The sequence below is a fragment of the Penicillium cataractarum genome, assembly GCF_028827025.1.
Source record: "Penicillium cataractarum strain IBT 29864 chromosome Unknown utg000002l, whole genome shotgun sequence".
NCBI classification, from domain to species: domain Eukaryota; kingdom Fungi; phylum Ascomycota; class Eurotiomycetes; order Eurotiales; family Aspergillaceae; genus Penicillium; species Penicillium cataractarum.
Genome location: NW_026622738.1, coordinates 999,075 through 1,025,531, shown reverse-complemented (window position 1 = coordinate 1,025,531; position 26,457 = coordinate 999,075). Strand labels below are relative to the sequence as shown.

General features: G+C 52.5%; 8 protein-coding genes across 8 annotated transcripts; 4 read left to right on the top strand and 4 right to left on the bottom strand.

The window, feature by feature from the left end:
- Nucleotides 1-383: 383 nt before the first annotated feature.
- On the bottom strand, nucleotides 384-2,006 carry N7496_002434 (3-oxoacid CoA-transferase; the record flags this gene model as incomplete). Its single annotated transcript, XM_056695365.1, has 2 exons — nucleotides 384-1,877; nucleotides 1,944-2,006. 2 exons carry the CDS (start codon nucleotides 2,004-2,006, stop codon nucleotides 384-386), a joined length of 1,557 nt encoding a protein of 518 aa, XP_056557577.1.
- Nucleotides 2,007-2,926: 920 nt separating this feature from the next.
- Nucleotides 2,927-7,160, bottom strand: N7496_002433 (ubiquitin-specific protease UBP2; the record flags this gene model as incomplete). Its single annotated transcript, XM_056695364.1, has 9 exons — nucleotides 2,927-3,375; nucleotides 3,436-3,592; nucleotides 3,649-4,069; nucleotides 4,128-4,755; nucleotides 4,815-5,842; nucleotides 5,919-5,964; nucleotides 6,021-6,228; nucleotides 6,290-7,050; nucleotides 7,139-7,160. The coding sequence occupies 9 exons, from the start codon at nucleotides 7,158-7,160 to the stop codon at nucleotides 2,927-2,929; spliced, it is 3,720 nt and encodes a 1,239-aa protein (XP_056557576.1).
- Nucleotides 7,161-7,676: 516 nt separating this feature from the next.
- N7496_002432 (Tim17/Tim22/Tim23/Pmp24 family protein) lies at nucleotides 7,677-8,483 on the top strand (the record flags this gene model as incomplete). Its single annotated transcript, XM_056695363.1, has 3 exons — nucleotides 7,677-7,860; nucleotides 7,923-8,309; nucleotides 8,389-8,483. The coding sequence occupies 3 exons, from the start codon at nucleotides 7,677-7,679 to the stop codon at nucleotides 8,481-8,483; spliced, it is 666 nt and encodes a 221-aa protein (XP_056557575.1).
- A 3,182-nt stretch (nucleotides 8,484-11,665) lies between these two features.
- N7496_002431 (SLM1 family PH domain-containing protein) lies at nucleotides 11,666-14,321 on the top strand (the record flags this gene model as incomplete). The annotated part of the gene is made up of 3 exons (XM_056695362.1): nucleotides 11,666-12,197; nucleotides 12,277-12,764; nucleotides 12,840-14,321. 3 exons carry the CDS (start codon nucleotides 11,666-11,668, stop codon nucleotides 14,319-14,321), a joined length of 2,502 nt encoding a protein of 833 aa, XP_056557574.1.
- A 2,153-nt stretch (nucleotides 14,322-16,474) lies between these two features.
- On the top strand, nucleotides 16,475-18,664 carry N7496_002430 (uncharacterized protein; the record flags this gene model as incomplete). The annotated part of the gene is made up of 9 exons (XM_056695361.1): nucleotides 16,475-16,877; nucleotides 16,998-17,050; nucleotides 17,178-17,185; nucleotides 17,245-17,338; nucleotides 17,401-17,541; nucleotides 17,621-17,672; nucleotides 17,790-18,232; nucleotides 18,294-18,447; nucleotides 18,525-18,664. The coding sequence occupies 9 exons, from the start codon at nucleotides 16,475-16,477 to the stop codon at nucleotides 18,662-18,664; spliced, it is 1,488 nt and encodes a 495-aa protein (XP_056557573.1).
- Nucleotides 18,665-18,948: 284 nt separating this feature from the next.
- N7496_002429 (uncharacterized protein) lies at nucleotides 18,949-19,918 on the top strand (the record flags this gene model as incomplete). Its single annotated transcript, XM_056695360.1, has 2 exons — nucleotides 18,949-19,508; nucleotides 19,585-19,918. 2 exons carry the CDS (start codon nucleotides 18,949-18,951, stop codon nucleotides 19,916-19,918), a joined length of 894 nt encoding a protein of 297 aa, XP_056557572.1.
- Nucleotides 19,919-20,365: 447 nt separating this feature from the next.
- On the bottom strand, nucleotides 20,366-23,147 carry N7496_002428 (uncharacterized protein; the record flags this gene model as incomplete). The annotated part of the gene is made up of 7 exons (XM_056695359.1): nucleotides 20,366-21,909; nucleotides 21,966-22,125; nucleotides 22,182-22,282; nucleotides 22,345-22,576; nucleotides 22,660-22,778; nucleotides 22,842-22,985; nucleotides 23,030-23,147. 7 exons carry the CDS (start codon nucleotides 23,145-23,147, stop codon nucleotides 20,366-20,368), a joined length of 2,418 nt encoding a protein of 805 aa, XP_056557571.1.
- A 375-nt stretch (nucleotides 23,148-23,522) lies between these two features.
- On the bottom strand, nucleotides 23,523-26,375 carry N7496_002427 (class I alpha-mannosidase 1A; the record flags this gene model as incomplete). The annotated part of the gene is made up of 3 exons (XM_056695358.1): nucleotides 23,523-23,562; nucleotides 23,626-25,248; nucleotides 25,309-26,375. The coding sequence occupies 3 exons, from the start codon at nucleotides 26,373-26,375 to the stop codon at nucleotides 23,523-23,525; spliced, it is 2,730 nt and encodes a 909-aa protein (XP_056557570.1).
- Nucleotides 26,376-26,457: the final 82 nt, after the last annotated feature.

Sequence of the window (26,457 nt, the reverse complement as noted above, 5' to 3'; positions counted from 1 at the left end):
AATGAGGATGTTTTCTCTCCTCTCTTGGGACTTGGTTGTATTTGGGGATTAGAGGGGTTCTTCTGGCGGATTTGCATGGCATGTACCAATATTTTGAAGTGATGTTTTAGGCGACATTTACTGTATCACTACTCCAATACATGAAATTTAGAATTGTCAAGGTTTTAGATCTACGTTAAAAGGTTTGAGGATGAGTTGCTCATGGATCAAGTTTGTGGAGAATAAGCGTCGAGTCAATTCGCTTTTATGTAGTATAGTAGACTAACTCCACAACAAATTTCATATATACAATAACCCAATTGAAATCGAAATGCACGCTCCGGGAGAATCAAAATGTCAAAAGACAACAAATGCAAGAAGACCAGAGACAAGAAAAGGATTTTTTACAGCATGGGCTTCAGATCATCGGCAACCTTGAAGGGAGCCTCAGTCTTGGCCTTGACCTCCTCAACGGTCACACCCTCAGCGATCTCAATCAGAGTCAGACCATCGGTGAAGTCAACGTCAAAGACGCAGAGATCGGTGATGATACGGCTAACGCAGGCGGGTCCAGTAAGAGGGAACTCGCACTGCTTGACGATCTTGGGGTTACCCTTCTTATCGGTGTGCTCCATGGTAACCACGACCTTGGTCGCAGAGGGGTTGGACACAAGATCCATCGCACCACCGAAACCCTTGATCTTGCCGGGCAGCATCCAGTTGGCCAGGTCACCATGGGCACTGACTTGCATAGCACCCAGGATAGTCAGATCAATACGACCAGAGCGGATCATGCCGAAGGACTCGTCGCTACCGAAGACGGAGGCACCAGGGTTGAGAGTGACGGTCTCCTTGCCGGCGTTGATGAGATCGGGGTCCTCCTCACCCTGCTTGGGGTAAGGACCCAGACCCAGGATACCGTTCTCAGACTGCAAGGTCACCTCGACGGAGGGGTCGACGAAGTTGGGAGCAAGCATAGGCATACCAATACCCAGGTTGGCATACATGCCGTTCTTGAACTCCTTCGCGGCACGGCGGACAATACGCTCGCGCTTGCTGGCGGTGTCACCCTTACCCAGCGCCGAGGTATCGGCACCCTCCTCCTTGGCGAAGGTGTACTTCTCGATCTTCTTCTCCGTGGTGCTCTGGATCACACGCTTGACGTAGATACCGGGCAGGTGAATAGCAGCAGGCTCAATCTCACCGGGCTCGACAATGTGCTCGGCCTCGACGATGGTCATCTTAGCGTTGCGGCCCATAGCGCCGTTGAAGTTGGCCGCAGAATAGCGGAACTGGCAGTTACCCAGCTTATCGGCCTTCCAGGCCTTGATGAAAGCATAGTCACCCTTGATCGCCTCCTCCATGACATAGTTCTTGCCATCGAACACCTTGGTGTCGCGAGGCTGGCTGTACAGGGCAACAGTGCCGTCGCTGTTGTGGCGCAGAGGCAGGTCACCAGTCTGAACGACGGTGCCGAAAGCGGCGGGAGTGTAGAATGCAGGGATACCCGCACCGCCGGAGCGGCAGCGCTCAGCAAGAGTACCCTGGGGAGTAAGCTCGAGCTCGATCTCGCCAGTCAGATACATGCGCTCAAAGGTCTTGTTTTCGCCGACGTAACTGGCAATCATCTTCTTAATCTGCTTGGACTGCAGGAGCAGGCCGAGACCGGATCCGTCGACACCGGCGTTGTTGCTGACGACGGTCAAGCCTTGGATAGAAGAGTTTGCGCGGACCGCATTGATCAGAGTATCTGGAACACCGCAGAGTCCGAATCCACCAGCCAGAAGTGTGGAGTTGGACTTCATGTCCTTGGTGGCCTCCTCCGCGGAGGCGAAGACCTTGTTGATCGCGGCCCGGCGGACGCTGCTGGAGAAGTTGCGAGCAAGGAAGCGCTGGTGCTATAGAGAGAGAATAAACGGCGTTAGCATCTTTGGAGGTGAGTAGAGCGACTTATTCCAACATACCTTGGCCGGGTCAGCAGAGAACTGCCGCGCCATGCGCAGGCAGGTTGCTACTTGAGAAGGCATGGCGAGTTGCTGCGATTGAGTTGACTGGGGAACGAAAGATGCCGTATAGGTAGAAGGAGGAGGGGAGAGAAAAATTCAAGACCAGCCCGCAGCAGCAATGCGGAGGCGAATGAAACCCCGGCAGGTGGTTACTCTTATAGTTCCGGGAGGCGGCAATGAATGCGGAATGGGATCCGGATGTTCTTCGTCTTGCGCTCTTCCCCGGACATGCCCACATTTCCCCGCAGGAACCTTCATTGCCTCTCCAATTTTCCAATGCGCCTCGCAACGATACAATTGGGCACTTAGAAGGACTTAACCTATCAGAAACTATCACATTGACTCTCAGTACACTACCTCCTATATATTTTGAATTATTTGACTCAATGTATAATAAGACTTGGATGAAAACAGCAGCCGAAGTGACAGCCGATCCGATTCCGATCCGCGGGCCGCCCGGTGGCTGACTCATCTGGTAGCCTGAGGCAACCGTACCAGGTCTCAAGAGTTCTGGCCACCAGAATCGACCCTTGATAACCTCTGACGAGGCCATGGCTGGAAGATTTAATTTTGCCTTTAGAGTATATATCACACTACGGTAAACATTAGGATAGCGCTCAACTATGATCCAACTCTGTTGGGTCAAACTAGGATTACTCGTCTAACGGAATAGATCCCGAGAAATGTCATCAACATGATCGGTCATTCATGGTATCTTCTGCTTATGTACACTGACAAAGAATGTTCCTCTCGCTCATGCAAGAATATCGCAATACATAGCACGGAAATGGGCACAATGATGCGGAAGGAAGGATAGGATAGTGGGGGAGTGAAGCGCCGTGAAATCGCCGAAGGGCATCACAGCGGGGGAATGTTCGGGATGCGGCCTCCTGTCTTCATGGAGCAACAAGCACGAGTATCGACCATTGTGACTGGATTCATCAGTGGTCGACTTCTTGGTAGGATGGCGGTTCCATGATGACATCGACAGGAATGCCTGGTGACTGAATGTCCTCCATAAAAGATATCTCCTCGGTGTCCTCAGTTCCCGTGTCGGGTTGAGTTTGCCATTCGGGGATTTCGCGACAGACAGGATCAACGAGGCGATCTCTCATCGTGTCATTGATGTAGACGAGGAAGTAGGGGGTAGGTGGGTTCTTGGTGTCGGAGTTCTTGAAGATTTCGTCCAGGTTCTGGACCTCAGTCACATATTCATCGTTGTACTTGCGCCAGACGTCATAGCGGAAGTCGTGGATATAGATCCAATAGTGCCCAAACGAGACGGAACCGTGGTGCACGAAGACGGCGTACAATCGGTATGGAAGCTTGGTGGAATCGGAGAATTGGTTGGCAAGCATGGCCTGAATGTTCTGGATGTCTTGGTCGACGGCTGCAGAAGAGAGGTTAGCATGTTGCAAGAAGTCAGTCTCACAGACAGTAAGGCTCTTACATTGGAGCTCGCTTTGCACGGTCTGGCAGAGCTGATCTAGCTCACTGAGGAGCTCCGGTTTGATCTCCAGATTGCTATCGCTCTCGATAGCGGCAACACCCTCAAGAACAGTTTTGGTATTACGGAAGAGCTCAGTCATCTCAAGATGATCGTCCTCCTGCGTAGAGAGTTAGCTTGTGGGATCAGATGCTAGTCAGCGAATCCAATTCATACCTGCTTTCGCAACAACTCCGCTCGACGAGCTTCGAGCAACTTGAGCTTGCTCTTCCATTCCCAACACTGACGGCGACGATCCATCATCTCCGGCTTGGTGGTATCCATGTACCGGTCAAGGTATATTTTTTGCAGCAAGTCCAGGTGGTGGGTGGACTTGAAAGAGCTCTTCTTCACGGGGTCGAACTGAACGCGCTGCACCTGAATCTGCAGGATCGGAGGAATAGTGGTGATAGATCCGTACTGTTCGGCCTCTGTATCGTCAACGCTGATCTTTTGCACATCAAACGCGCCATCGATGGCTGCGTAGATATCGCGCGACCCGCCCGCTACATCGACCTTGATATCACACCACCTTTCCTCTTTGGATCGGGTGCCTCCTGCAGTGGTGATATATGATCGGGTTCGACCATAGAAGAGACTGGTGATTGTCAGTAAATATTACGGAAGTGTGCAGTTGAGAGACTTGGTATACTTACTCTTTGATCTGATCGACCTGTTCTCCGTCGCTGTCGATTCTCAATGGCCTAATGGCACACTGGCTCTGGAAGAGAACATTGTTGATCACTTCCGTGACGTCTTGCTGAGCACCAATCTCCACCTCTTCGATCAACTGCTTCTGGCGATCCACTTCCGGAATCGGACGTGGGGGTACCGGTGGCGGTTGGTTGGAAGGCTCGGGAGACAGTGGGGTGGTGCCGGCCTTGTCGATAGCATCCCCATCGGTATCTGATGCCGGCGAAAGTGGGCCACCCTTAATATCCTCCTGCGCAGGTTCCGCGTTGGGAATTGCTTCTGAAATAAGGGTGGCATCGCTGCCAACATCGCTGGGATTGGAGGCCTTCGAAAGCGGCGTTCCGTTTTCTCGAGCGCTGTGCTCTTCGTCTTGCTCTTCAGCAATTGGGCGAGGAGGCCCGAGAGGTCCCAGAATAGGCCTTCCGTCAACGTCACCGAGAGTTTGAGACTTTGAAATGGATGACATTCGACGGATAACAGCCTCACCTCCCGAGCTGATCAAAGTCAGACGTGCAAGCTCTTGGCCAGGAGTTACTGAAGACTGTGCCGACGTGATCATACTGTCAAACAAACCACGGAGTTCACCGAGAACTGCAAATGATTAGCTTTACTTTTCCATAGCCTTGATAAACGGCAATCACTGAACTTACATTTGAGTGACCGTTCTACTTCCTTCTTAGCCACTTTGCGGGAGCCTACCTGCTTTTGAGCCAGACTCGATTCGTCATTCACATCCATTTGATGTTTCTCAAAATGCATGACCATGTCGCGAAATGGACGGACTGAGAAATAGAACTGCAGAAGACTGTTCAGATAGCATGTGTTGCCGATATTCTGCAGACCGACCGGCCAATCCAACAGGTTGCGATCTGGTTCGCTTGAGACCCCAGCCATGTTACGCAACATCGGGCTATCCATATTATTGGCAATAATCTTCAAAGCTCGGTTGTAGATTTCGGCCTGGCCTGGGTTCTCGTCGACACAGATCGTGTAGGCTGCTATGATGGCGCCATCATCGGCAGTGCGATCTGGAATCTGAAGCATGCGGTAGGCATCCCCGATATCCATTTCTGCTTCCATAGTCTCCCCAGTGGCACGGTAGTGATTCAGCATATTCGAATTGCGGCCTTCTGCGATGAGCTTGAGAGCGCGATTGGCGACTTCTTTGCAGGCCGGGTTATCGTTGATTTTTGCAGTGTACATCGTGATGATGAAATCATCTGGGGTGTTGTCCTCGACACCCAGGAACACTTGGGCCTGCTCAACAGTGGAGACTCGGTCTTCTGACACGGCTTTGATGCGCTCACTGCTTCTGTTGACACCAATCCGCCACAAGTGCTGGCGTGATTCATTCTCTTTCTCTGGGGATGTCGAACTGACATAAGAGTAGAACTTTCCAATAATGGTATCTGCATCCAGACTGTAATCATTATGCCACAACCCAAAGTATCTGTACGAGTCAACAAGATCATCATCCGTGAATTTGCCTTCGGAGTAAGCGAGAGCCACAGCCGGCTCAATAACCTCATAGTCTTCTCCACCCCGCAGTGTGGCGATCGCTTTGAGACATTGCAGATACAGCGGTGAGCGTCCCGGGTCGAGGGAAACTTGTCGATTGTATGCTTCGATAATGGCCGAGGCTGCCATATCCTCGGTGGCACCGAGATCCTCATAGAACCTGTATGAAAAGCAGAGAATTAGTGATCCTCGTCACTCACACGTAAGACACGTCAACGTAGATTAGGGATACTCACGGTGCAGGCGGCATCGCGAATTCGTGGGCACGTGAAGCTTTCGGATCTAAACCAGGTGTTAGTTTCAGGGATACCTCAGGTTTAGCGAGGGAAAATACGAACAATCTTGGGCTTCCAGCGCGTAGAAGAGGTCATTTGTTGACGATGGGGGAAGTACAGGGAAGTTGACACCTCTTTTTTCGGAAACGGGTCTCTGGTGCAGCAAGCATAGTAGTTCGTGGATAATGTCGTCGAGGAAGATCCGCTCTGTATCTTGGTAGGGCTTTATTGTCCAAGGGTTGGGAGATGGTGGCTGCCAGCTACCAGCATCCTATGGAAAGAGTTAGTGACATGCACAATGCGGAGGATATAAGAGTATGGAAGGCACTGACGGCATCGTAGGCAAATCCCAAGAATTCCAAGACATCTTTACACGCAGTTCCCTCAAGCCCAAACGATAGCATGAACCTCTTATTGGCGGACGAAATTGCCTTGCTGCGCTCATGTGTATGAAGAGCGTTGTGGAGGTAAAGGCGCAAGTTATCCAAGACTGTGATAGGCGCCGGAGTGGCCATACCCTCGAGTCGCTCTGGTTGAGCCGCAATTGCTTCTTCTGCTCGTTCACGAATCAAAACTGGATCGCTCAGCAGCTCCAGAAGATGTGGAGTAATAAGAGGCGACAGAATCCGCAGTGAAACCATTGCCGAGCATGAAAGATGAGAGCACTGATAGTGGTAGGTCTCTACCACCTGCCCTTTCTCAGTTACCTCTTCCGCCATTCGACTTCCCTGCTGTCTACCTGATTTGTACACAAAGTGGTGCAGATGATCTGCTGCCTTGGACAGACCAAACGTATTTCCACCAGTGGTGTAATTGACAACCACTTGCAAGTGGTAGCGACATTTCGAGCAGACAGCCGATAGCTTTGACGATGTTCCCGGTCTCCGTTTTTGCTCGGCGTCTGCCAGGTATGTTTGGTTCTCCTTGGTCACATATGTGTGTCGACAAGCATGAGGCGAGACAAAGTCTGAGGTCTTGTCGCTATCCTCTGGGTGTACCGGTGGTACCTGTGACAGTAGGTTGAGGCCAGTAGCTGGAACATGCACAGGATCGTATAGCCGAATGTCCTCCGCCAACCGGGGAGCCGTCTTGCCTATGCATTGTAACGAGAAGATATGTCAGCAGCCTATCCTACAACAACACATATCATAGGAAGCTTTGCTTCTTTTATATGTACCCACCTGGCCGCTGTGGAGGCACCATGATGATCGATTTATCGACGCAGCACCGCACGACACAAAAGTTGTTCTTTCGCAGATGGAAGAGATCCGGGCACTCCCAGATTCAAATCACCCATACGGACCCAGCAAATAGCTTTGGGCCCCCGCGATGAAACGGTGTCCCGTCGATGGGGACTGGCTAGCGGAGAGACGGCGGGGAGCCCACCGCACTGGGCAGCAGCGGGCGGTAAGCTTGCACCGGATGCTGGAGACGAAGCAGCGACAGCTTGAAAGGATACGTATGTGCGAGTCCAAATCGAGGAGACCAAGCCTATTCACCAGCAATGCAATGAGATTTGAGAAAAAACAAAAGCAGGATGCTTTGTTGTGACGCTGTTTGAAGCAGAAGAGCCGATAGAGCTCCATGGGTTGATTGCCATATCGCCAGGGCGGTCTATTAGGCGGTCTAGCGCAGCAAAATGGATTCCCGAAATCCCAACTCGACCACACCTCCGTCCGCCTCCAAGTCCATTCGCAGCTCAACCCTCCCCGCGATACCATGGCGAACCACGAAGAGGACCACCACTACCACCCCCAGGATGCTGTCTCAGCAGCCACCAAGACCACCTTGATGACTGGTGGTATTGGTCTCTTTGCCTCGGCCGTGCAGAACACCCTGGTCAGGCAGAACGTCGGCCCGCTGGGTATCTTCATGCGCAGCGGCAGCACCATCACTATCCTCGGTACAAACTCCTCGTCGAACGGATTCCTCGGTTTGCCAATGCTAATATAATTGTTCTGTTAGCCGCAATGGGTGGTACCTATGAGTTCGCCAAGACCGCCTCGGCCAACCTGCGCGAGAAGCAGGACCCTTTGAACACTGCCATCGGTGGTTTCTTCTCCGGTGCGATCCTGGGTCTTCGAGGTCAGTTACGGACATGCATGAACTATAGCATCGCAATTGGGTCGACTCTGTGGTATACTGACCAGTTTTTAGCCCGCTCCCTCCCCGCCGTTCTGGGATACGGCGTGGCCCTCTCGACCGGCCTGTTCGCGTTCGATTACACCGGTGGCTCCCTCTTCGGATATGACAAGGACAAGACTGAGGATGAGTTCGACCGCCGGACGAAGCTGCGCAAGGCTTTCCAGACCCCCGCCGAGCAGACCTTTGCTGAATTGGGTGAGGGACGCGGTACGTTTTCACCAATACCCATCTGATACCTAGTTCTGTGAGAGTACCGGAATCGAGCAATGCTAATTGCAATTTACAGGCATCTACGGCCCCAACTATGAGGAGCGCCGCGCAGAGCGCATCAAGGAGGCATACGGCATTGAGGTCCCCAGATCCCCAGTCCCCGCATCATAAAAGCCTATCCCTTCTTTCCTCCGATTATCTTCCTCCCTTTACCCCCCAGTCTCGTTGTGTAAATTACCCACTTTTCGTCATGTTGCCTTAGCATGCAGGATACAACAATCCGAACCCAATTTCTTATTCGTGAGACTTAAGTGACGTAGAGCTGTTTATACATCTGTGTGGGTAGAATGGGAGGGGTTAGGCCAATGTGCAATTCCCCCGTCAAGACCATTGGCCAGTCATTCTGAAGAGATAAGATCCATTGCATAAATCCCAAGTAGAGCTTTCGTACGCCGCGTAGGTCCGGTCCTTCCGGGAGTATTAAATAAGCTCGTGTGGGCGGCTTAGGTTTTGCGATCAAGTTTGGGGGTTCGTGGAGTGGTGGAGGGGAAGATGTGGAAGGCGGCCAATGACGATGCAGCCATATCAAACTCACCCTCGACATACTACGGAGTACGTCCAGAGGCATGATTTTCACTTCAAACCTGCAGCAAGAAAGCTTCGCTAATGATCAACAACCTAGAAATTCTGAAGCTCTGCATGACATTCGAAACCGGAATTTTCAAACCATGATTTTATCTGACGAAAGTCTCTTCCTATGGACCATGTCGATCTTGATATCACTGAATTGTCACTACTGACGACTCAGTCGCTGGGTTGATAGCCAACCAGGAAGAATCATAGAGAGACACCCGTGTGGCTCGGACTCGAAACTAACTTGAAGCTCAACCGGTTACTGTCTACTGTGGCAAACCTATATCCTTGCAACTCCCGAGTGTCTCCCAAGTACCGGCCTCCCGCGATCATCGTTCGCAATAACGATCACGACGGCAACATTGCAATAATCAATGCGAAAGCAGACCTGCATCAGAAGCATCAGACTGCATCGGTACGGAGGCCATGTCCTCAGCAAGGTGCAAAAAACGTTATCCAGCAAGCTTCGAGTTTGTTTCCCCTCTCCTCCTGCCTTGGACCCCGACGTCATGCCCAGTGAACAGGGCAGATCAGGGGAGGGGACAACCAATCGAGCATCTCCCCCCTTTTCTATGGACCTCTTCTAACAAATTGAAATTATACGACAGGCCTCGGATGGGACTGAGCCACAGATCATGTGGATCATGCTCCCATAAGCCGAGCCCATTTTGGCTTCCTTATCCTTTCAGGGCCTGTAGGCTACAGCATTCAATTAAACGCAGGCGGAGCCACCTTCGTCAGCCAACTCAACCACATTAACCATCTAGGCAAACGAATAACATTGAATTGTGTACCGGTCTTCTGTGTTATCTACAGACTAAATCGGGGTTACGAGCTTCGGAGCATGAGATTTCTATGGCCCATCTAGTGATGAAGGAGCTAGTGGGGTGCTCGAGGTTCAGGGTCCCTTAATCCTCACTTTAGCTCCGTAGTTAGCTATGATTATTACTATGCACAAGAGGACCTTGTAACTAAGTTTCAACTCCGTAAAACTAGGGAAACCAATCAAAGGTACGGAGTAGTATGTAATCACCTATCTTTACCCTGCCAAGCCTGCATCTTCTCATCACCAACACTGCAGATTACTGCTGTACTCGATTTGGAATTTACGAATGCCATGCCGGCCGAGTTCACGTATGAATGACCAACCCTGGTGGTTACTCCTTTCAGGGGAAGTGTGGCTTGAGCGATGCTCGATAGAAGAATTTTTGACACTCTACGAGCCTCGAATTGAGCAATTCTTGCGATGGTTGGAATGAGTGGAAAGTGAAACGACGTTGGAGTGTAGGGAACCCGTTGAGCCGTCTGTGTCTGCCTAAATGCGTGATTCATGGAAGACTGGGCGATTCTGGTTCGATTATGCAGCAAGGAAGAGTTTCGACGTGGATGTTATCTATTGGGATGTAATACATGACAAGGGTATGAGGGTTGAATTGCTTGACGGCGAGACAAGGGCAGAGATGGTGTCATTTGCGCAGGTAAAGATGGAGCAGTTGAAGAATATAAAAAGAGGAATATAGTGTTCGATTCTCTTCGGGTAGTAGCGTGTACATATATAGATGCTGTCGCTTTCTGCAGATGACAGATCAGCAAGGGGGGATGCCGTGCATTTTCGGGGTAACGTTATCTGATCTATATTGCTTTCAAATCCGCGAAACGCTAAGATGAATTGATGGCATCGTAGCTTGTTTTAGTTCTACTGAAATTCCAATTCCAATCAAGAGGCCCAGTGAGCTAGATTTCTAGCAAAAAAACCTCAGACATGAAGAACATATGAAAGGAAGAGGAGTTCAGTGATAGTTGAACTGCTGTTAGGACGCAGGGCAGAAGATGACATAATTCGCCCTGAGCGAGTGTACATGAACAAATATCCACTTCTCCCCTTAACCATCGGAGTCATGTAGAAATGCAGGATGCAGTCCGAACCGGAGGAGACCAGCAGTCAAGACCAACATCTTCGCCTGATCGGTCATGATTTCCGCCAACGCAGGTCCTCGACGTCAACCATCGTGATTCATACGAATTAGCTTTCAGGTATCACTTTTTCCCTCCCAATAGGTAGCCGGGCCCTCCGAAATGATATACCAAGTAGTATCGTAGTAAGTCGAGTTGTAACTGGGTACTCGTTTAGACAACTGGGGGCTTGGCCACAGGGGTGGGTTTCCCGGTCGTCATCACTCATCCCCTCTCCTCGTAGACGTCATTCCCACACCATTCTTTTTCCATACTCTGGCGATCGATCGGCATCCCCGGGACTTCTTTTTTGGCTCTCCAATTCGAGCGATTCATATCTCGCATCATTTCTCATTTTCTTTCTTGACCTTTCCCCCCTTCCCCCCTCCTTATTTTGCAGGACTTTTACGCCGATAGTCGTGTGGGGCAAGTGAAATTGATCTCCCGTCGTCCAAGCCTGTTCGACGAACTCCCCGCAAAACAGCCCAGGCCTAAGCCTCGCCGGTCGCTGGGTAACCAGTGTCTCCCCCCTCTTACTCGAAGGCAATCCAAAGACCTAAAAAAAACCTCCCGAACAGGCTGCATCCAAGACTCATTATTCCCCTTACTTGAAATTTCCAATTCCTCAATCTCCCCCGTATCTCCTTTTCTTCTCCATTCTCTCTCATCCACCCCCCTGTCACTCCTTTTCGATCTCCCCCAAACTCCGGTCTGCATCTACGAAATCTCCGACTTCTTTCTCTCCCCCCATTCACCACGTTCCCATCATGGCGATGGCCGCGCGGCCACAGACCCCCGTGCAGGATGCATACTCGATCCCGCACCCAAATGAGACAGGGGCCCTGATCCGCGGGTACAGCGCCGTTCGCTCTTCCTCATCGCGACCCAACTCCTATGCCGGCACCGGCTCGGCCTACCACTACAATAACCTCGACCAGTCGTCCCAACTCGCCCATAACCCGCGCTTCAAGGAGGACTTTGAGTCAGTCAGTCGCCGCAGCTCCGTCTTACTCGACGGTCCCTCCGGAGGCAGTACTGGGGTGCAACGCTCAGCCTCACTCATGTCCCCCGGCCCGTCGCGCTCAGGCACACTCCGTAAGAAGGCTTCCCTGAGCAAGAAAGGCAGTTTGCGGCGCAATGGGAGTCGCCGCTCCATGCGCGCAGGCAGCGTGCGAAGCCTCAGCTTGGGCGATCGCGAGAAATACCACTCGGATGGAGTAGAGGATGTCAACAGTGCATTCATGGTTCCCATCCCGACCACGGGCAACCCAACGGAGGTGTTGGCCAACCGCTTTCAAGGTACGTTCTCCCACTCGGACACATCTGCATTCCCTTTGTGCTATGTGAACCTTACTGATCTGTCTCTTTCTTTCCATAGCCTGGCGCAAGATCCTAAAGGATCTTATCATCTTCTTCAAGGAAGTACAAAAGTCCTACGAAACCAGATCGAAGCTCTTCCTGTCCGCCTCCCATGTGATGAACAACCAGGTCGCCCCTCAAGCCTTCCTACAATCTGGCGGTCTCGCCGATGCCACCGAGATTCTCCAACATTTCCATCGCCAAGGTTATACGGAGGCCAACAAGGCCGTGGAGGTGGAGACTGAGGTGATCAGCCAGTTGACTGGTCTCCGAAGCGATCTTCAAAAGAAGACCAAGGAGATCAAGAGTCTCTCTGGCGATTTTAAGAACACCGTGGAGAAGGAAATTGACGGCACCCGTAAGGCCGTGCGCAATCTACATGAGTCGCTAGGCCTGGTGGATACCGACCCCTCTGCCACTTCTGGTAAAGGCGATCCGTTCTTGATGCGCCTGAATGTTGAGCGACAAGTCGAAAAGCAGATCGAGGAAGAAAACTATCTCCATCGGGTTCGTTGCGCATTACACTGTTTTGCTGCTCTAGTTGGACTTGCATAGGCTAATTTTGTTTCTTTTCTACTACAGGCTTACTTGAATCTGGAAAACTCCGGCCGCGAACTCGAATCGATCGTCGTCAGCGAGATCCAAAAGGCCTACAACGCCTACGCCAGCATCCTTAAGAGGGAAGCTGACGAGGCTTACGATACGGTGGAGAAGCTTCGTGCGGGACCGATTTCGATGCCACAAGATCACGAGTGGAATGCCTTTGTCGCTGGCACCGATGAACTCGTCGACCCCCGCATCCCGCTGCGGAACGTGGAGAACATCACCTACGATGGCAAGGATCACCCGGCAGCAGCAGAAGTTCGTGCTGGTATGCTGGAGCGCAAGAGCAAGTACCTGAAGAGCTATACTCCTGGTTGGTACGTGCTGTCGCCAACGCATCTGCACGAGTTCAAGTCGGCCGACCGCGTGGAGTGGCAGACTCCAATCATGTCGTTGTACCTGCCCGAGCAGAAACTGGGCTCTCATTCGCAAGAAGATTCCAGCTCCCACAAGTTCATGTTGAAGGGTCGACAAACTGGTGCCATGCATCGCGGCCACTCTTGGGTGTTCCGCGCCGAGTCCCACGAAACTATGATGTCTTGGTATGAGGATATCGAGAGTCTGAGCAACAAAACTGGTGAAGCGCGAAATGCATTCGTTCGTCGACACGTCCGGAGCGTGAGTGGTCGTTCGACCAACAGCGAGGTGTTGGAGGATGACGAGGCCGATCAGACCCCGTACTCCGCCGAGTCCGTGGTTCTGGGCCAGGAACGGCCCACCTCAGCCACCCGCCAGCCCGGCGGGGCCTTCCCGAGTGACGTCCAGATCGATCGGCACCTCCAGGCGCCACTATCCCCATCTAGCGGTGACAGCTCTGCAGGCAGGGACATGATCGCTGCCGCTGGCGCCCTTCCAGATGGCACCGGGGCCGCGGATCCTTCCCGGTTCTACGGTGATCGCGATTTCGCCACGGCATCCCCACAACCTACCAATGATGGCGGTTCGATCAAGGTGGATCGATCTCGGTCCCGGATGAGTCGCCATGACAGTTACTACGGGGATTGGATCGGCCCGGCTGCCATCGTGGCCCAGCAGAAGAAGAGCCAGCTGTCCCAAGCTGCGAACACGGATGCCCGCGAAATCCGCTCGGACGGAGATCATAACTCCGTAGTGGCCATGTCCGGTGTCTTGGAGGCCGCAGACCGCCGTGAATCTTCTGCGCCACCGCAGATGGCTCGTCGGGAGAGCGTGTCTACGGTGCCGACCAATACTAACGGCACCGACTACACCAACAACACGATGGCCACCTCGGTCGATGAGACGCCCGCGTTTCTGAAGAATGGCGCAGCCGTTGCCAGTGGCTCCTTGGCTACCCAGAACCATGAGGATGGGTACGCGGGGACAGGAGCCGCCGGCTCGGCCAAAACCGTTCCAGACTTGGGTCTGCCCAAACGAGACAGCGTCGTGGCCATCGACATGAAGATCCCTGGCCGCTATCCACCGACCAACGTGGCCGCATGATCTCCGTCTTTTTTTTTCTTTTCTCACTTTCCTTTTACATCTGCTTTTCTTTTCTTTTGTTCCTATCTTCACTTCAAGTATGCTTTTCTCCCATGCTTTCCTAGTTCTCGGACCAGAGTGTCCACTTGTACATGTATCAATTGCCGTTCCCCCGCACTACCTATCATATTGTCCCCCTCTCACACACTACATAACAATGCGTCCTAGACTTTCATTGGGCGTTTTTGGTTTCATTCATTTTGGCAGAGACTATTCTCGAGAATAGCTCGCCGCCCCAGTTTTAGATCCCTTCCGCCGTAGGCGTTCGTTCCGGGTGTTGCAGGCGCAAGGTTAACCGGGTCTCTTTCGATTCGTGATTCCCCCGGGGATGTAGAGCATCCACGCATTCGTTTCTTTTCTCTCGATCTGTGATCTTATTTTTTTTGCGTTTGACTTTTTCTTTCGTGTTCGTTCTAGAGTGAAGAAATGAAAACGATTTAGTCTGATCTCAGAGATGTGTTTCTGGTTGATTGAGGTATCAAGTAATAGATATGGAGTAGAGTTCAATATACTTGGGATTAAATGCGAGACGTTTGGCCAGGGTGTGTGTGGTAAAGTAACGGAGATTGGTAGTGCTCTTTGTATCTCAGATCCATTTGATTCTTCGATCATAGTAAATTTAGTCTTGTAGAAAAAAAGGCGCATGTTTTGCTGGAGGTAGTGCTGTCCTTTTCCGAGGGCTGGACCGGTGGCTGGCTGCAGGATTCCAATACTGGATAATAATAACTCTTGAGATCAACCAACTTTCCTTGTCTATCATTGGAACTAAACTGGCACGGCTAGTTTTTTAGCCTAGCAAAAAGCAAAATGCCAGCTGTCGGATTCGAACCGACGAACCAGAACGGATTTGAGCTTAAGTCAAACGCCTTTAACCACTCGGCCAAACTGGCTATCGTTCAGAGATAGTCAAACTGTAATATTTCTGCTAACTACAATTTTACCATTTTGAGTCTACTCGATAAAAGTAAAGGCCAAATCCGAGTATCAGAACCCCAATTTAACGTGTTCACCTGTCAATCTGCCCATCTCAAAACACTCAACCCCCAAACAACCTCAACCCGCCTTTCCGTCCACTTTATCCACCACCACTCCTTCCTCCTCCTTCTCCTTTTCGCCATCTTCTCCTCCTTCCTTCTTCTTTCTCCACCTCTCCCACCTCCCCTTCACAACGATCGACCACCAACTCTCCCTGTACCACCAGCTCCGAGCTTGAAATTATGGGTAAGGTGTCCCGCCCTGTCTCACTGCCAACAGTATAACTATGTACTGGAATTACTCGTGTTCCCAGTTATCCAGTCCCCTGTTTAACCCCTGTTTACCCGTCCCTTCTCTTTCTCTGGGCTGGTACATTCTCAGCTTAACCCCCTCCTTCCTCTTTTTCCCTCCCATTGAAACACGCCCTCCAATCACCGCTCGTCCCCCTCCCAACCATTTGGTCCTTTCGTCTTCCCTTCCCCCCTCCTCCTTCTTCCTTCTTCCTTTCCCCTGATCGTCCTTGTCTTTCCTGGCTAATCCTTCTTTTGTTTGATTCTCCAAAAACAGCGGACGTCTATCGACCTTATCAAGTAAGTACCACCGCTTTCTTATCTTTCCTTGCCTACTCTTTCCGTTGCGATCATGCTATCGCGGAATGCGCGATGCGCCGGTCCTGGGCGCGACCCGTCGTCCACTATCGTGGTCAGTGCGGGGGCGGACACCTCCATACTATCATCATCATCATCATCATCATCAATTTGCGCCGCATCATCGCCTGGACCGGGAAAACATCAGAGCCCCGGGAAGAGCAATTGCGCTTTGTTTGCTCCTTCTGGATCTTGCAAACATCTGCGTGCACAAACCCGAAAGGCAGTGCCCCCAAGCCCCCATTTCTCCGGGGGTCCTCGAATGGGTCTCAGCTTATACTGGGTCACATGACCGTACTCCTCCCGATCTCGCGCGCTCTTCTCCCCGGGTCCTGCTTGTCTCGGCTGCGCCTCAATTCCATCCATACCTCTCTGCTTCTTCCCACCACTCACCTTGGTCATTGATCATCACCTTCTTCCCCGTTTCGTCATTCGTCAACTTGCTCGATCTTTTCTCCGCCCTTCGCTTCCTCCTTCCCTCCGTCGCCCGCCATGTCTTCTCAATACCCTGACTACAATTACCCCGACTCTGACCGTATGCAGCAGCGCGAGAGGTCTCGTTCGCCCCGTCGTCGTCCTTCTCGCAGTCCCCGACGAACCCGTCGCTCTTACTCGCCGCGCAGTCGCTCTCGTAGCCGTGACGATTACCGTCGCAGTGATCGCGATCGCCGTTCTCGTTCTCCGTTGAGTGCTTCTGGTGCTGCTGGACCGTCGGGCTCTCCCTACGGTGGACGCAGTAGTTACGCGCCGGGTCGAAACTTTGAGGATCGTTCTGCCGCTAAAGAAAATATGATGCAATCCGTCCGCGACTCGTCCCAACAAGACCGCCGGGTCTATGTCGGCAACCTTTCATACGATGTGAAATGGCACCACTTGAAAGATTTTATGCGACAGGGTAAGCAATGATGGATGCGATGGTGCTGGTGGTGATGATAATCGCGGTGCTATTGCGCCGTGTGAAAAGCAGGATAAATGGCTGACCGATGATCTTGGTGGTTCTTTTCTCATCTTACAGCTGGAGAAGTTCTCTTTGCCGATGTTTTACTTCTTCCAAATGGAATGTCGAAGGTGGGCGCCAATGTGTAGAGTGGCTGGTTCCTTTTCTACTCCCTGATTTCTCGTGGTTTTTCTTTTCTGGTTTCTTTGCATGGACTGTTGGGTTGACGGGCTGGGCCTGGTTGTCCGGACACTGTAGGGATGCGGGTAAGTTATGCGCATGGCAATTCAACCCGGAAACACGAGGACTAATTCTGTTGATATAGGATTGTGGAATACGCTACGAGGGAGCAAGCACAAAACGCAGTCAACACGCTTAGCAACCAAAACTTGATGGGCCGCCTCGTTTACGTCCGCGAAGTATGTCGATACCACGATTCCTGGGATATGCAGAGGGCATGCGCTGATTCGTTCAATTGCAGGATCGTGAGGCCGAGCCTCGTTTCATCGGTGGTCCTCCCCGCGGCGACTTTGGCGGTGGTGGCCGCGGTGGCTTCGGTGGTGGATTTGGCGGCGCCCCCGGTGGTGGTGGTGGTGGTGGCCGTCAACTCTATGTGTCGAACGTTTGTAGTCCCCAATGTTCCCCCTTGTGATGCTAAGATATTGTTGTGTGCCAGGACCGTATTGACAGAATCCCATTAGCTTCCATTCAATGTTGGCTGGCAAGACTTGAAGGATCTGTTCCGCCAAGCTGGTAAGTACAGCATGTGCTTGAGAAGCCAATTGACAATGAGTTTCTCTCCAAGTCATTTTCTTTCTTCTCTTTCCCCTTGTAAACGTTTGGCGAATTGACTTGAACTTCCCTTTACAGCCCAGCAGGGTGCCGTTATCCGTGCCGATGTGCACACCGACCCAACCGGTCGTCCCAAGGGCTCCGGTATCGTTGCCTTTGAGTCTCCGGATGATGCACGCAACGCCATTGCGCAGTTCAACGGTTACGAATGGCAGGGTCGTCCTTTGGAGGTTCGTGAGGACCGCTTCGCTGGCGGTGGCCCCGGTTTCGGTGGCCGTGGTGGTTTCGGCGGCGGCTTTGGTGGCCGCGGTGGCTTCCCTGGAGGTGGCCGTGGCGGCTTTGGCGGTCGCGGCGGATTCGGCGGTGGCTTTGGCGGCCGTGGTGGATTCGCTGGGGGTGCTCCTGGTGGTGGCTTTAGCGGTGGTGGTTTTGAGAACCCCGTTGCCTCGGTCCCCCCGAACCCTTTCACCGACTTTGCAACCTCTGGCGGCGATAAGAGCGGTGTTATCTACGTTCGCAACGTAAGTTTTCTGTGTGACGGTACGATTGAACATGTGGATAGGATGTTGACTCGGATGATAGCTGCCCTGGTCTACTTGCAATGAGGACTTGATCGATCTGTTCTCCACGATTGGTAAGGTCGATCGTGCCGAGATCCAGTACGAGCCTAATGGCCGCTCCCGCGGCACTGGCGTCGTTGAATTCGATAGCCCCGATACTGCAGAGACTGCGATTTGTGAGTTTGTTGCTCTGCGAGGTGGTGATGTTTACTTTCTCAGGATCATCTTGTACTAACTATCCACTCTCCTCCAGCCAAGTTCACTGGCTACCAGTACGGAGGTCGTCCTCTTGGAATTACTTTTGTCAAGTATCTGAATGCCGGCGGCGCCCCTGCTGATATGATGGAGGGAGCCGAGCCAACAGACCACATCACTCAGGATCAGATCATGTAATCTGTTGTCTTTTATTTTCTGGACCCTTTGGGACATTTTTACTGTTTTGAGATTGTTATTTTTTCTGTTTCTTCTTTTGCTTTTCGCCATGATTCCCTTATTCCCCATGTTCCTTGCCAAAAGGGTTATGTCGATCTGCGGTTCTTAGAATGGAAAAACGTCTGTGCTTAGTCTTTGCACGTGCGGGAGGGAGCAACTTTACTTTTCTCCACTTTGATCTTCCGTAACTTCTTCACCTCACCTCAAACATACTACGTACTGCGACACCTACAATTACTGTCGCAATGGCTTCACTCCCACGACTACCCGGCCCTCGACAGGCACTCTCATCCATCCAATCCATCCGCCCAACCCGCCCTTTCCACACAATCCACCAGCGAGCTTCTGCATCCCCATCCTCACTACGCAACTCACCACGCAACCAACCCTTCAAAACCACACCAACAACACCAACGAGAACACTCTCCCCAATCCAAATCCGCACCTACCACTCCCCCTTACACCCCCGCCTCCCACCCCACGAATACACAAACAGCCAAACCGCCATCCTAACCGCCTCCCTCCCCCACATCCCAACCCACGGCTTCACGGCTGCCGCATTAACCCGCGGTGCCCGCGACGCGGGCTTCCTAGATGTCTCGGTGCAATTGCTCCCGCGTGGTGAATTCGATCTTATCCTGTTCTGGTTGGCGAGTCGACGTGGGCTATTGAGGGGGAGGGTTGAGGATGGGAGTGTGTTTGGTGCTGCTGGGGAGGGATTAAGCGTGGAGGAGAAAGTTAAGATTCTCGTTTTGGAGAGGCTGAAGATGAATATTGATGTTAGGGGTGTTTGGCAGGATGTACGGTGCCCCCATATTCCCTGCTTTCTTTTCCCTATTAATCTCGTCTTTGTCTCTTTTATACTAACATGCTCAATCCAGGCCCTCGCTCAAATGTCCTTACTCGGAAACATCCCTCTCTCCCCTCCTCGAACTGCACGCCCTGTCAAACGATATCCTCACGCTGGCTGGTGACTCTGCCGTCGATGCAACCTGGTACGCGCGCCGGATGGCGCTGGGCGCTATTTATGCTAGTGCTGAGGTAGTTATGACGCGGGATCCGAGTCCCGGGCTGGAAGAGACGGAGGCGTTCGTGCGGAGGAGGTTTGAGGATAAGGAGGTGCTTCGGGGGAAGGTTGAGGGGGTGGGGTCTTGGGTTGGGTTTTGGGGGAATACAGTTGTTGGGGTTGGGAGGAGTTGGGGGTTGAAGATTTGAGATGGATTCATGGGAGGTGGGATTTTGTGAGGTGTGACTCGTGAGTCCGGAGGAGTTTGTATTTTTATTTGGTTCGGGGGTTCTATGTCTTTAAGCTATTGTCTTGATCTTTGCCTTCATCGTGGGATCCAATGGTGAAGGGAGGCATGGTATGGCAGTTCTTGGCTACCTCGAGTCAGGATGCGTTCTGTATTTGCATTCGGATGAGCGAAGACAGGATTATGGACCCCGGCACTTGTATTCTATCATTTCTATTTTGTCTACATATCTTCGATACTCCAGCGCGAGCGAACAATCCTCTACTTTCTTACATATTCATACGCATAGTACGGTGATATCGTTTCAAGCCAATGATCATATTGACGAAAAGATACATGAATATCTATGTATGCATATCTTCACTCTTCCTTATCACCAATTTCCCAAGCCCATTCCAACCCTCCCCACTCAATGCAACGAAACATTCTGCACAGCCTCTTCAACACTAACCGGCTGGGTCTCGCCCTTCCCATCCGCCGTCGAGACAAGCAACGTCGGACTAGTGGGACTCGTCGGCGAGAATGGATCAGATAGTGTTCCTCCCTCCTCGCTAGCGGCCTGCACATCTGCCGTGCTGCTCACAGCCAGAGCCACGGCCTCTGAATCGCTCTCTTTTGCCTGCGACCCGGTACTAACTCCGCTCTCGACGGAGTCCGTGTGTGCATGTGCCTGTGCCTTGCCGCGACCCCAGCGGCGTGTTTTAGGCGGTGCGGGCTTCTGTCCGTGCTTATTGACGGTGATACCGGTGCTAGTCCCAGCGACTGGACTGGTGCTAGGGGCTATCGAGACTGGTACGGGTCTGTGGTGGCTCGTTGATGGAGTCGTTCCCGTTGAGCGCCGGGGTGGGGGGAGAGCTGGGGGTGGATTTGAAGCGGAGCGTCGTGCGTGTCCTGGAATTGGAGGTACGAGATGAGAGGTGGTTGTAGAGTTACGCCGGTCTGTGGTTGTGTCGGTCGTAGCAGCATTGATTATGGAGGAAGGGGTTGTTGGGGTGGGCGTGGTGGGCGCAGTATGTGTTGATGTCGGGCTGATCTCGACTCCTTCGGGGATGGTGTTGCGTTCACTACTCGTGCCGGCGGAGTGCTGATCATCTTCGTCAGCGGCGAGACGACGCCCTCGCCAGCGCCGGGATTTGGGTGGTTCGGGCTTGATCTTTGGAGGGCGGATGGTGGGAGCTTCTGCCACAAGATCAATGGTGCGGCCATCGTTGCGGCTGGGTGTGATGACGCCAGGCTTCTCGTGCTGTGCCGCGACAGCTTGTACGCTGAGTGTGGAGGCTGATGCCGGCTCAAGCTGCATGCCGAGTCGCTGGATGGTGCTGAATTTTCGTCGAGACTCGGGTGCCTCGGACGAGCCACGCGAGTCTAGAGAGTCCATTCTTGTGGGCGATGCCGTGCCGGGTGAATCGGGGTTTGTGCTGGTATGGGAAAGTGTGCGTGTGACATAAATTGGGTCCATATCAACGGGCGAGTCTTGCTGTAACCCCTCATCGAGGACTGTGTCGATCGTAGCAGTGACGATCTGTGTAGGGTTCTCCTGGACCGGAGTAGTGGTTTCGGGAGGCTCGACATTGCGTAGCCAATCTACCGTTGCACACCTGCCCACGAGTCGCCGTGTGGTATCATCGACCTCCTCAAAGTGGAGAATCTTCTCCTGTTCAGTCTCACTTCCATACGAGACTTGTCCCCGACCGATAATGCTAAGCAATCGCCTCAGTTCATCCCGCTTATAATGTGGCGGGAGTCGTAACTGGGTATGGGCCAGCAGGGGATACAAAACGCGAAGATAAGTATGCCGCAGTGCAGATGCCTCTTCGGGTAAGTCTAGGAGGTTTCGGATCAAGATATCCACCAAGACGTGCAAATCATTAGTGAAGAAATATTCATAGGTGCTGGGTGTGGTGAAAATCAGATAAAGCAGCTTCAAGGTCAACAGCTGTAGGGATGTCTCGGCTATTCGCATGTTAGATATGAGGTATCAATCTTGTCTGAAGGGGTGCTAAAATTACCTTCACGGTTGATAAGCAGAATGATGTTCTCGCCAAAAGTCTTGTACAAGCTTCCATAGACAGAGAGAACCTTGATGACCTTATTAGTCAACTGACTAGAAGACGGCCGCTCATCGACCGGATCGTGTGCCGAGATCATAAACTGCTCATTGAGAACCAGCTGCAAGCAACGAATTAGCTCGACCTCCAATATCAGTAGACACAGATACCACTCACCAGCACTCGGATGACAGGATAATGGTACGGATCCGTGACATCGTAGGACAAATCCTCAATAATGTCGAAGAGACATCGTATAAAATCATCATCCACAAGCACTGTCCAGAAACCATATCAGCAACTTATTCTAAACAGGTATACCCTCACGCAAGCGACATACCCAAATCCTCAATCTTAATCCGCTGAATGCGCGACATCTCATATAACAAATCCATAAGCAACCGGTGGAGACCCGCCCCGCCATCCGTATCATCCCCGCGCAGCGACTGAATCAGCTCAAGGAGGCGCGCAAACACACCCTCCTCATTCATCATCTGCAAAGCCGCTTCATTCTGCCGACCGTCGAAGAGCAGAAACGATGCGATAAAGTGTAGTGTATTCAGATCATCTTCCTAGACATGGAACAGCATGTATTAGCGATTTGTTCTATGTTTGCGAGTTGTGCTGAGCGAAATAGGGAAGCGGAGGTAGGTACCTGCAATAGACAGTAGACGATCTGTCGGCGGACGTAGTCCGCATGAGTCTCGAAGATAGTCGATGCAAAGAGCTTGTACGAGCAGCGCGAGATGTCATATTCGGTCGAGAGAAAGTCATCTACACAACAAAGCTTGCAGCGTTAGCGACCAGCGTTGTGAAAGGGATCTTGCGGGGAGACACGAGACCAGCCGTGGACTCGGAGGAGGGGGAGGTAGGGAACGATGTTGTCACCTTTGTACTGCGTCGTCAAGCTCAGATACGCTCTGAGCGCATCGTCAATCGAATCCTCGGATTCACAAGGCTTGGAGACAATCTCTTGGAGTTCTGCTAGGCCGTTAATTGAGGGTTATTCGCGAGGGAGCAATCACTGCTCCCGTCATCGGGACTTCGCCCAAGAGGACCGGCGTCGCTCTGCAGGATTGGCGGGGCAGGGAGTAAAGGCTCACCATTCCAGAACTGCTGGGGCTCCGAGACCTCGGGCTCCATTTCCCACCGAGCTCGATCTGGGTCTTCGGGGGTGGCGAGTCAGGGCACTCATCCCGTCTTGTTGTGTCGGGGGAAGAAGAGCGAGGTTGGAGATGCGGAATGTGTTGTTGGAGGCGGGGGAGGTCGTTAGCTCCGGTGTCCACTTTGCGGGCCACATTACTCAAGGGGGGCACAACTATGGATTGGAATACGAGGATTATTTGAAATGTGTGTGCTTGATTCTTGTTGGTTACTAGGGAAAGTAATATGGTAATAGACAGTTGTACGGTCAAACAAGGATATATGCATATTTTTTTCGCTGGTATCACTATGCAGGACAATTTCCACAAATTAAAACAAAAAAAGTACAAAACCTTAAGGGGAAGAAAAAATATATCATGAAACCGGGCGTTGGAAGGGATGCGCCTCGGTGTTTCTGTAAAAAAAAAAAGTGTTAGCTTTGTTATTTTGTAAGACGCAGAGCAGGACGTTCACTTACAGCACATATTTATCCAAGTCCACTACACTGGGATCGCTGAAGAGAAGGTAGAAGTACTTCAGCGTTTCCGCCGTCCAGAAAGACTCCATCGCATCCTTCTGCGCGGGCTTTGGCGCCGTGACATCCTTAATGCCGGCGTGCGCCAGGTCCGTCCGCGTATACTTGGTGATGGCTTCGAACATCTTCCATCCCTTCCGTCGCCAGGCATCATCGCCAGTCAATCGGAACATGATGAACACGGACTCGATAGCCTCGGGACGGAGGAAGTACTCTGGTGCCGAGATGCTGGTCATACCAGAGGGCAGACGATCGTTGATCTCATTGCCCTCGGACTGCGATACGAAAGCTGGGCGGGGCGCCTCGCGGTTGGGGGCTGGATCTGCTGCGCCCCGTCCGGCCGTGACAGCATCCCGCTTGTTGTAGGCGGGGTCGCTATCATGCGGATTCATGGAACCGGGCATGGGCAAGGGCACAGCGATGCCGCCCTCACCGGCCTCTTGGGGCTTGTAATCGGTATTCAACTTGACTCGCTGGCCGTAGGTACTCTCACCAGTGCGGAATCGCGCTTCAGCCTCCGAGTCGATGACGTGCGAGTATCGCTTAACATCGGCCTGGTAGAGCTTCTCATCCCACTCGCAAGACTTGTCCTTGCTGCAGGGCAACAGGCGGAAGCGCTCGGGCATGATCCCGGTGTTGGTCGACTCGTAGGCCCAAACACAACCATCGGTCAGCTTGGCGGCCAGATCGAGATCACCCTCAATGCTGAATGCCTTTGCGCCCATGGCAACCATGCCACCGAGGAAACAGCTCAGGTGGGTGCTTTCGTATTCAATGTCCCCAGGAGCAAGGACGCCAGGCTTGGTGGGATCAAGCGAGCCGGTAGTCGCCATGAAACGCAGGTCCCGCTCGCCCTTGACCATGGGTTTGAAGAGAAGGTTCTTCCGAGCTGCGTCAATCGCCTTCTTGTACATCTTCTTGTACTGGTCATTCGCGCCGCCGAGGATAAGGTACTCCTTTGGCAGATATTCGTAGGTAGAGTCAGCCAATCCGCCAAGACCATACTTGTTATCACGGAGTGATAGAGGGAGCTCTAGGCCACCATCACACTTCTCAGTGGAGGTCGAGTCTTCAGAGGTAACCTTGATCGTACTATCGCTACTGGCACTGCTAGCGCTGTTACCGCCGCGGTTATACGGTGCAAGCTCTGCTTCCGAGAGATCGATCTCGGTATCATCACGCTGGATCAAGCGGATATAACTCTCGAGATCAGTCGGGGCAGCGTATGGCTTATGGGTGCGCGAAGACGAAGGCGTAGATGTAGCCACGATCGAGGATGTAGTATTTGTCGGGACAGGCTCTTCAAAGTCGTCCTCCAGAGGCATGGCAGCATCCCGACTAGGTCTGTACTTGGCACAGCCCTGTGCATTCACTCGCACAGGCCACAAGCCCGGAATGTTGGTCGAATCCTGGAATTCTTCCAATCGGTTGGTGATACGCGCAATCGCATCGTAGTACTTGTCCTGCTTCGTCAATTGAGCCAAACGGGTGAACTCCAGAGACAGGGATCCAATCTCAGCCAAGGTGGCCTTGGCTGAAGCCCGGTGAGGGCGCTTAGTGTGGGCACTGGAGGAGAAAGTCAGGTCTGTAATATCAAGGAAAAATAAACCTGCTGTGGAAACTTACGGAGTCCAGCGGTAGTATAGAACGGGCATGCGGTTCGGCGTGTCAAAGGCACCAATCAGAACCTCGGCCAACTGCTCGGCCTTCTCCAAGAGAACCTCGTATTTCTGACCAGAAATATCATAGGCACCGAGCAGGCCTCCCAGATAGCGGATCACAGTCTCAAACACGGGGATATCCTCTCGGGGAGAGGTAGTGAAGTCAATCTTCTTGACTGCATCAATAGCCTCTGAAAACTCGTCCTTCAAATCCATGATCCACAGAGTATCCAGCGAATCAATCAGTGTCGCACCCCAGCCATTGAACGGGTCGTCGAAACTCTCCGTAAGAGGTTTAATCTCGTCGTGTCCCATTGCAACTTCCTTATACCCGGCCCAAGCGTGCTTGAACTCGGCCTTGACGGCGCTCAATCGCTGCAGCCGCTCCTGCTTGTCCTCACTGGTCTCATCCTTGGCTTTGGCCTGGAGCTTAGGCATGGCCTTCGATGCCTCCTTGGGAAGAGTGATCAATTCACCCGGTGCAACGGGGAATCGCTCGGGTGTCTTGACCCAGTGCGCAGCGGGGCCATTGGGGTGCTCCTGAACCGACAACCTGCCAGTACCGCCGTGGTCAATTTCCTCGGGAAGGTTATCAATCGATTCGCCTATGATTATGGGCTTGCTGCTGCTTCCAAGCTTCTTATCATCCGAGCTGTCCGAGCTTCCGGTGCCTGGAGACTTCGGTGGGGTATTATCGGAGGCAGTCGATCCAGACGTAGATCCAAGCTCTTTAGTCTTATCATTCTTCGCACTACCCGGTCCGACGGGCGACTTGAACTCATTCTGCGGCGGATACGGAGGGGTGTTGCTATTCGGTACAGTTGGGGGCGGAGATTTGCTGCTATCCTCTGCCGGGGCTTGCGGTTTAGGTAGATTTTCGTTCGAAACGGCCGCTTGTGACGAATGGTCGCCACCCGGGGTCTCGATCACAGCGGTCTGGCTCCAATCGCGCGACCGGGCGAAATGGAGAGTTGTTAGGAGGAAGACCGCGGCGAAAACGAGCAGGACGCGGTAGCGGCGGGCGCGAAACATGGCGGGCCGTCGCACCCGTCAGGGCAATTAAAGGAGAGGATAGTAGTTGGTAGTTGATGGGGTGGATAGGGATCGAGGGGGA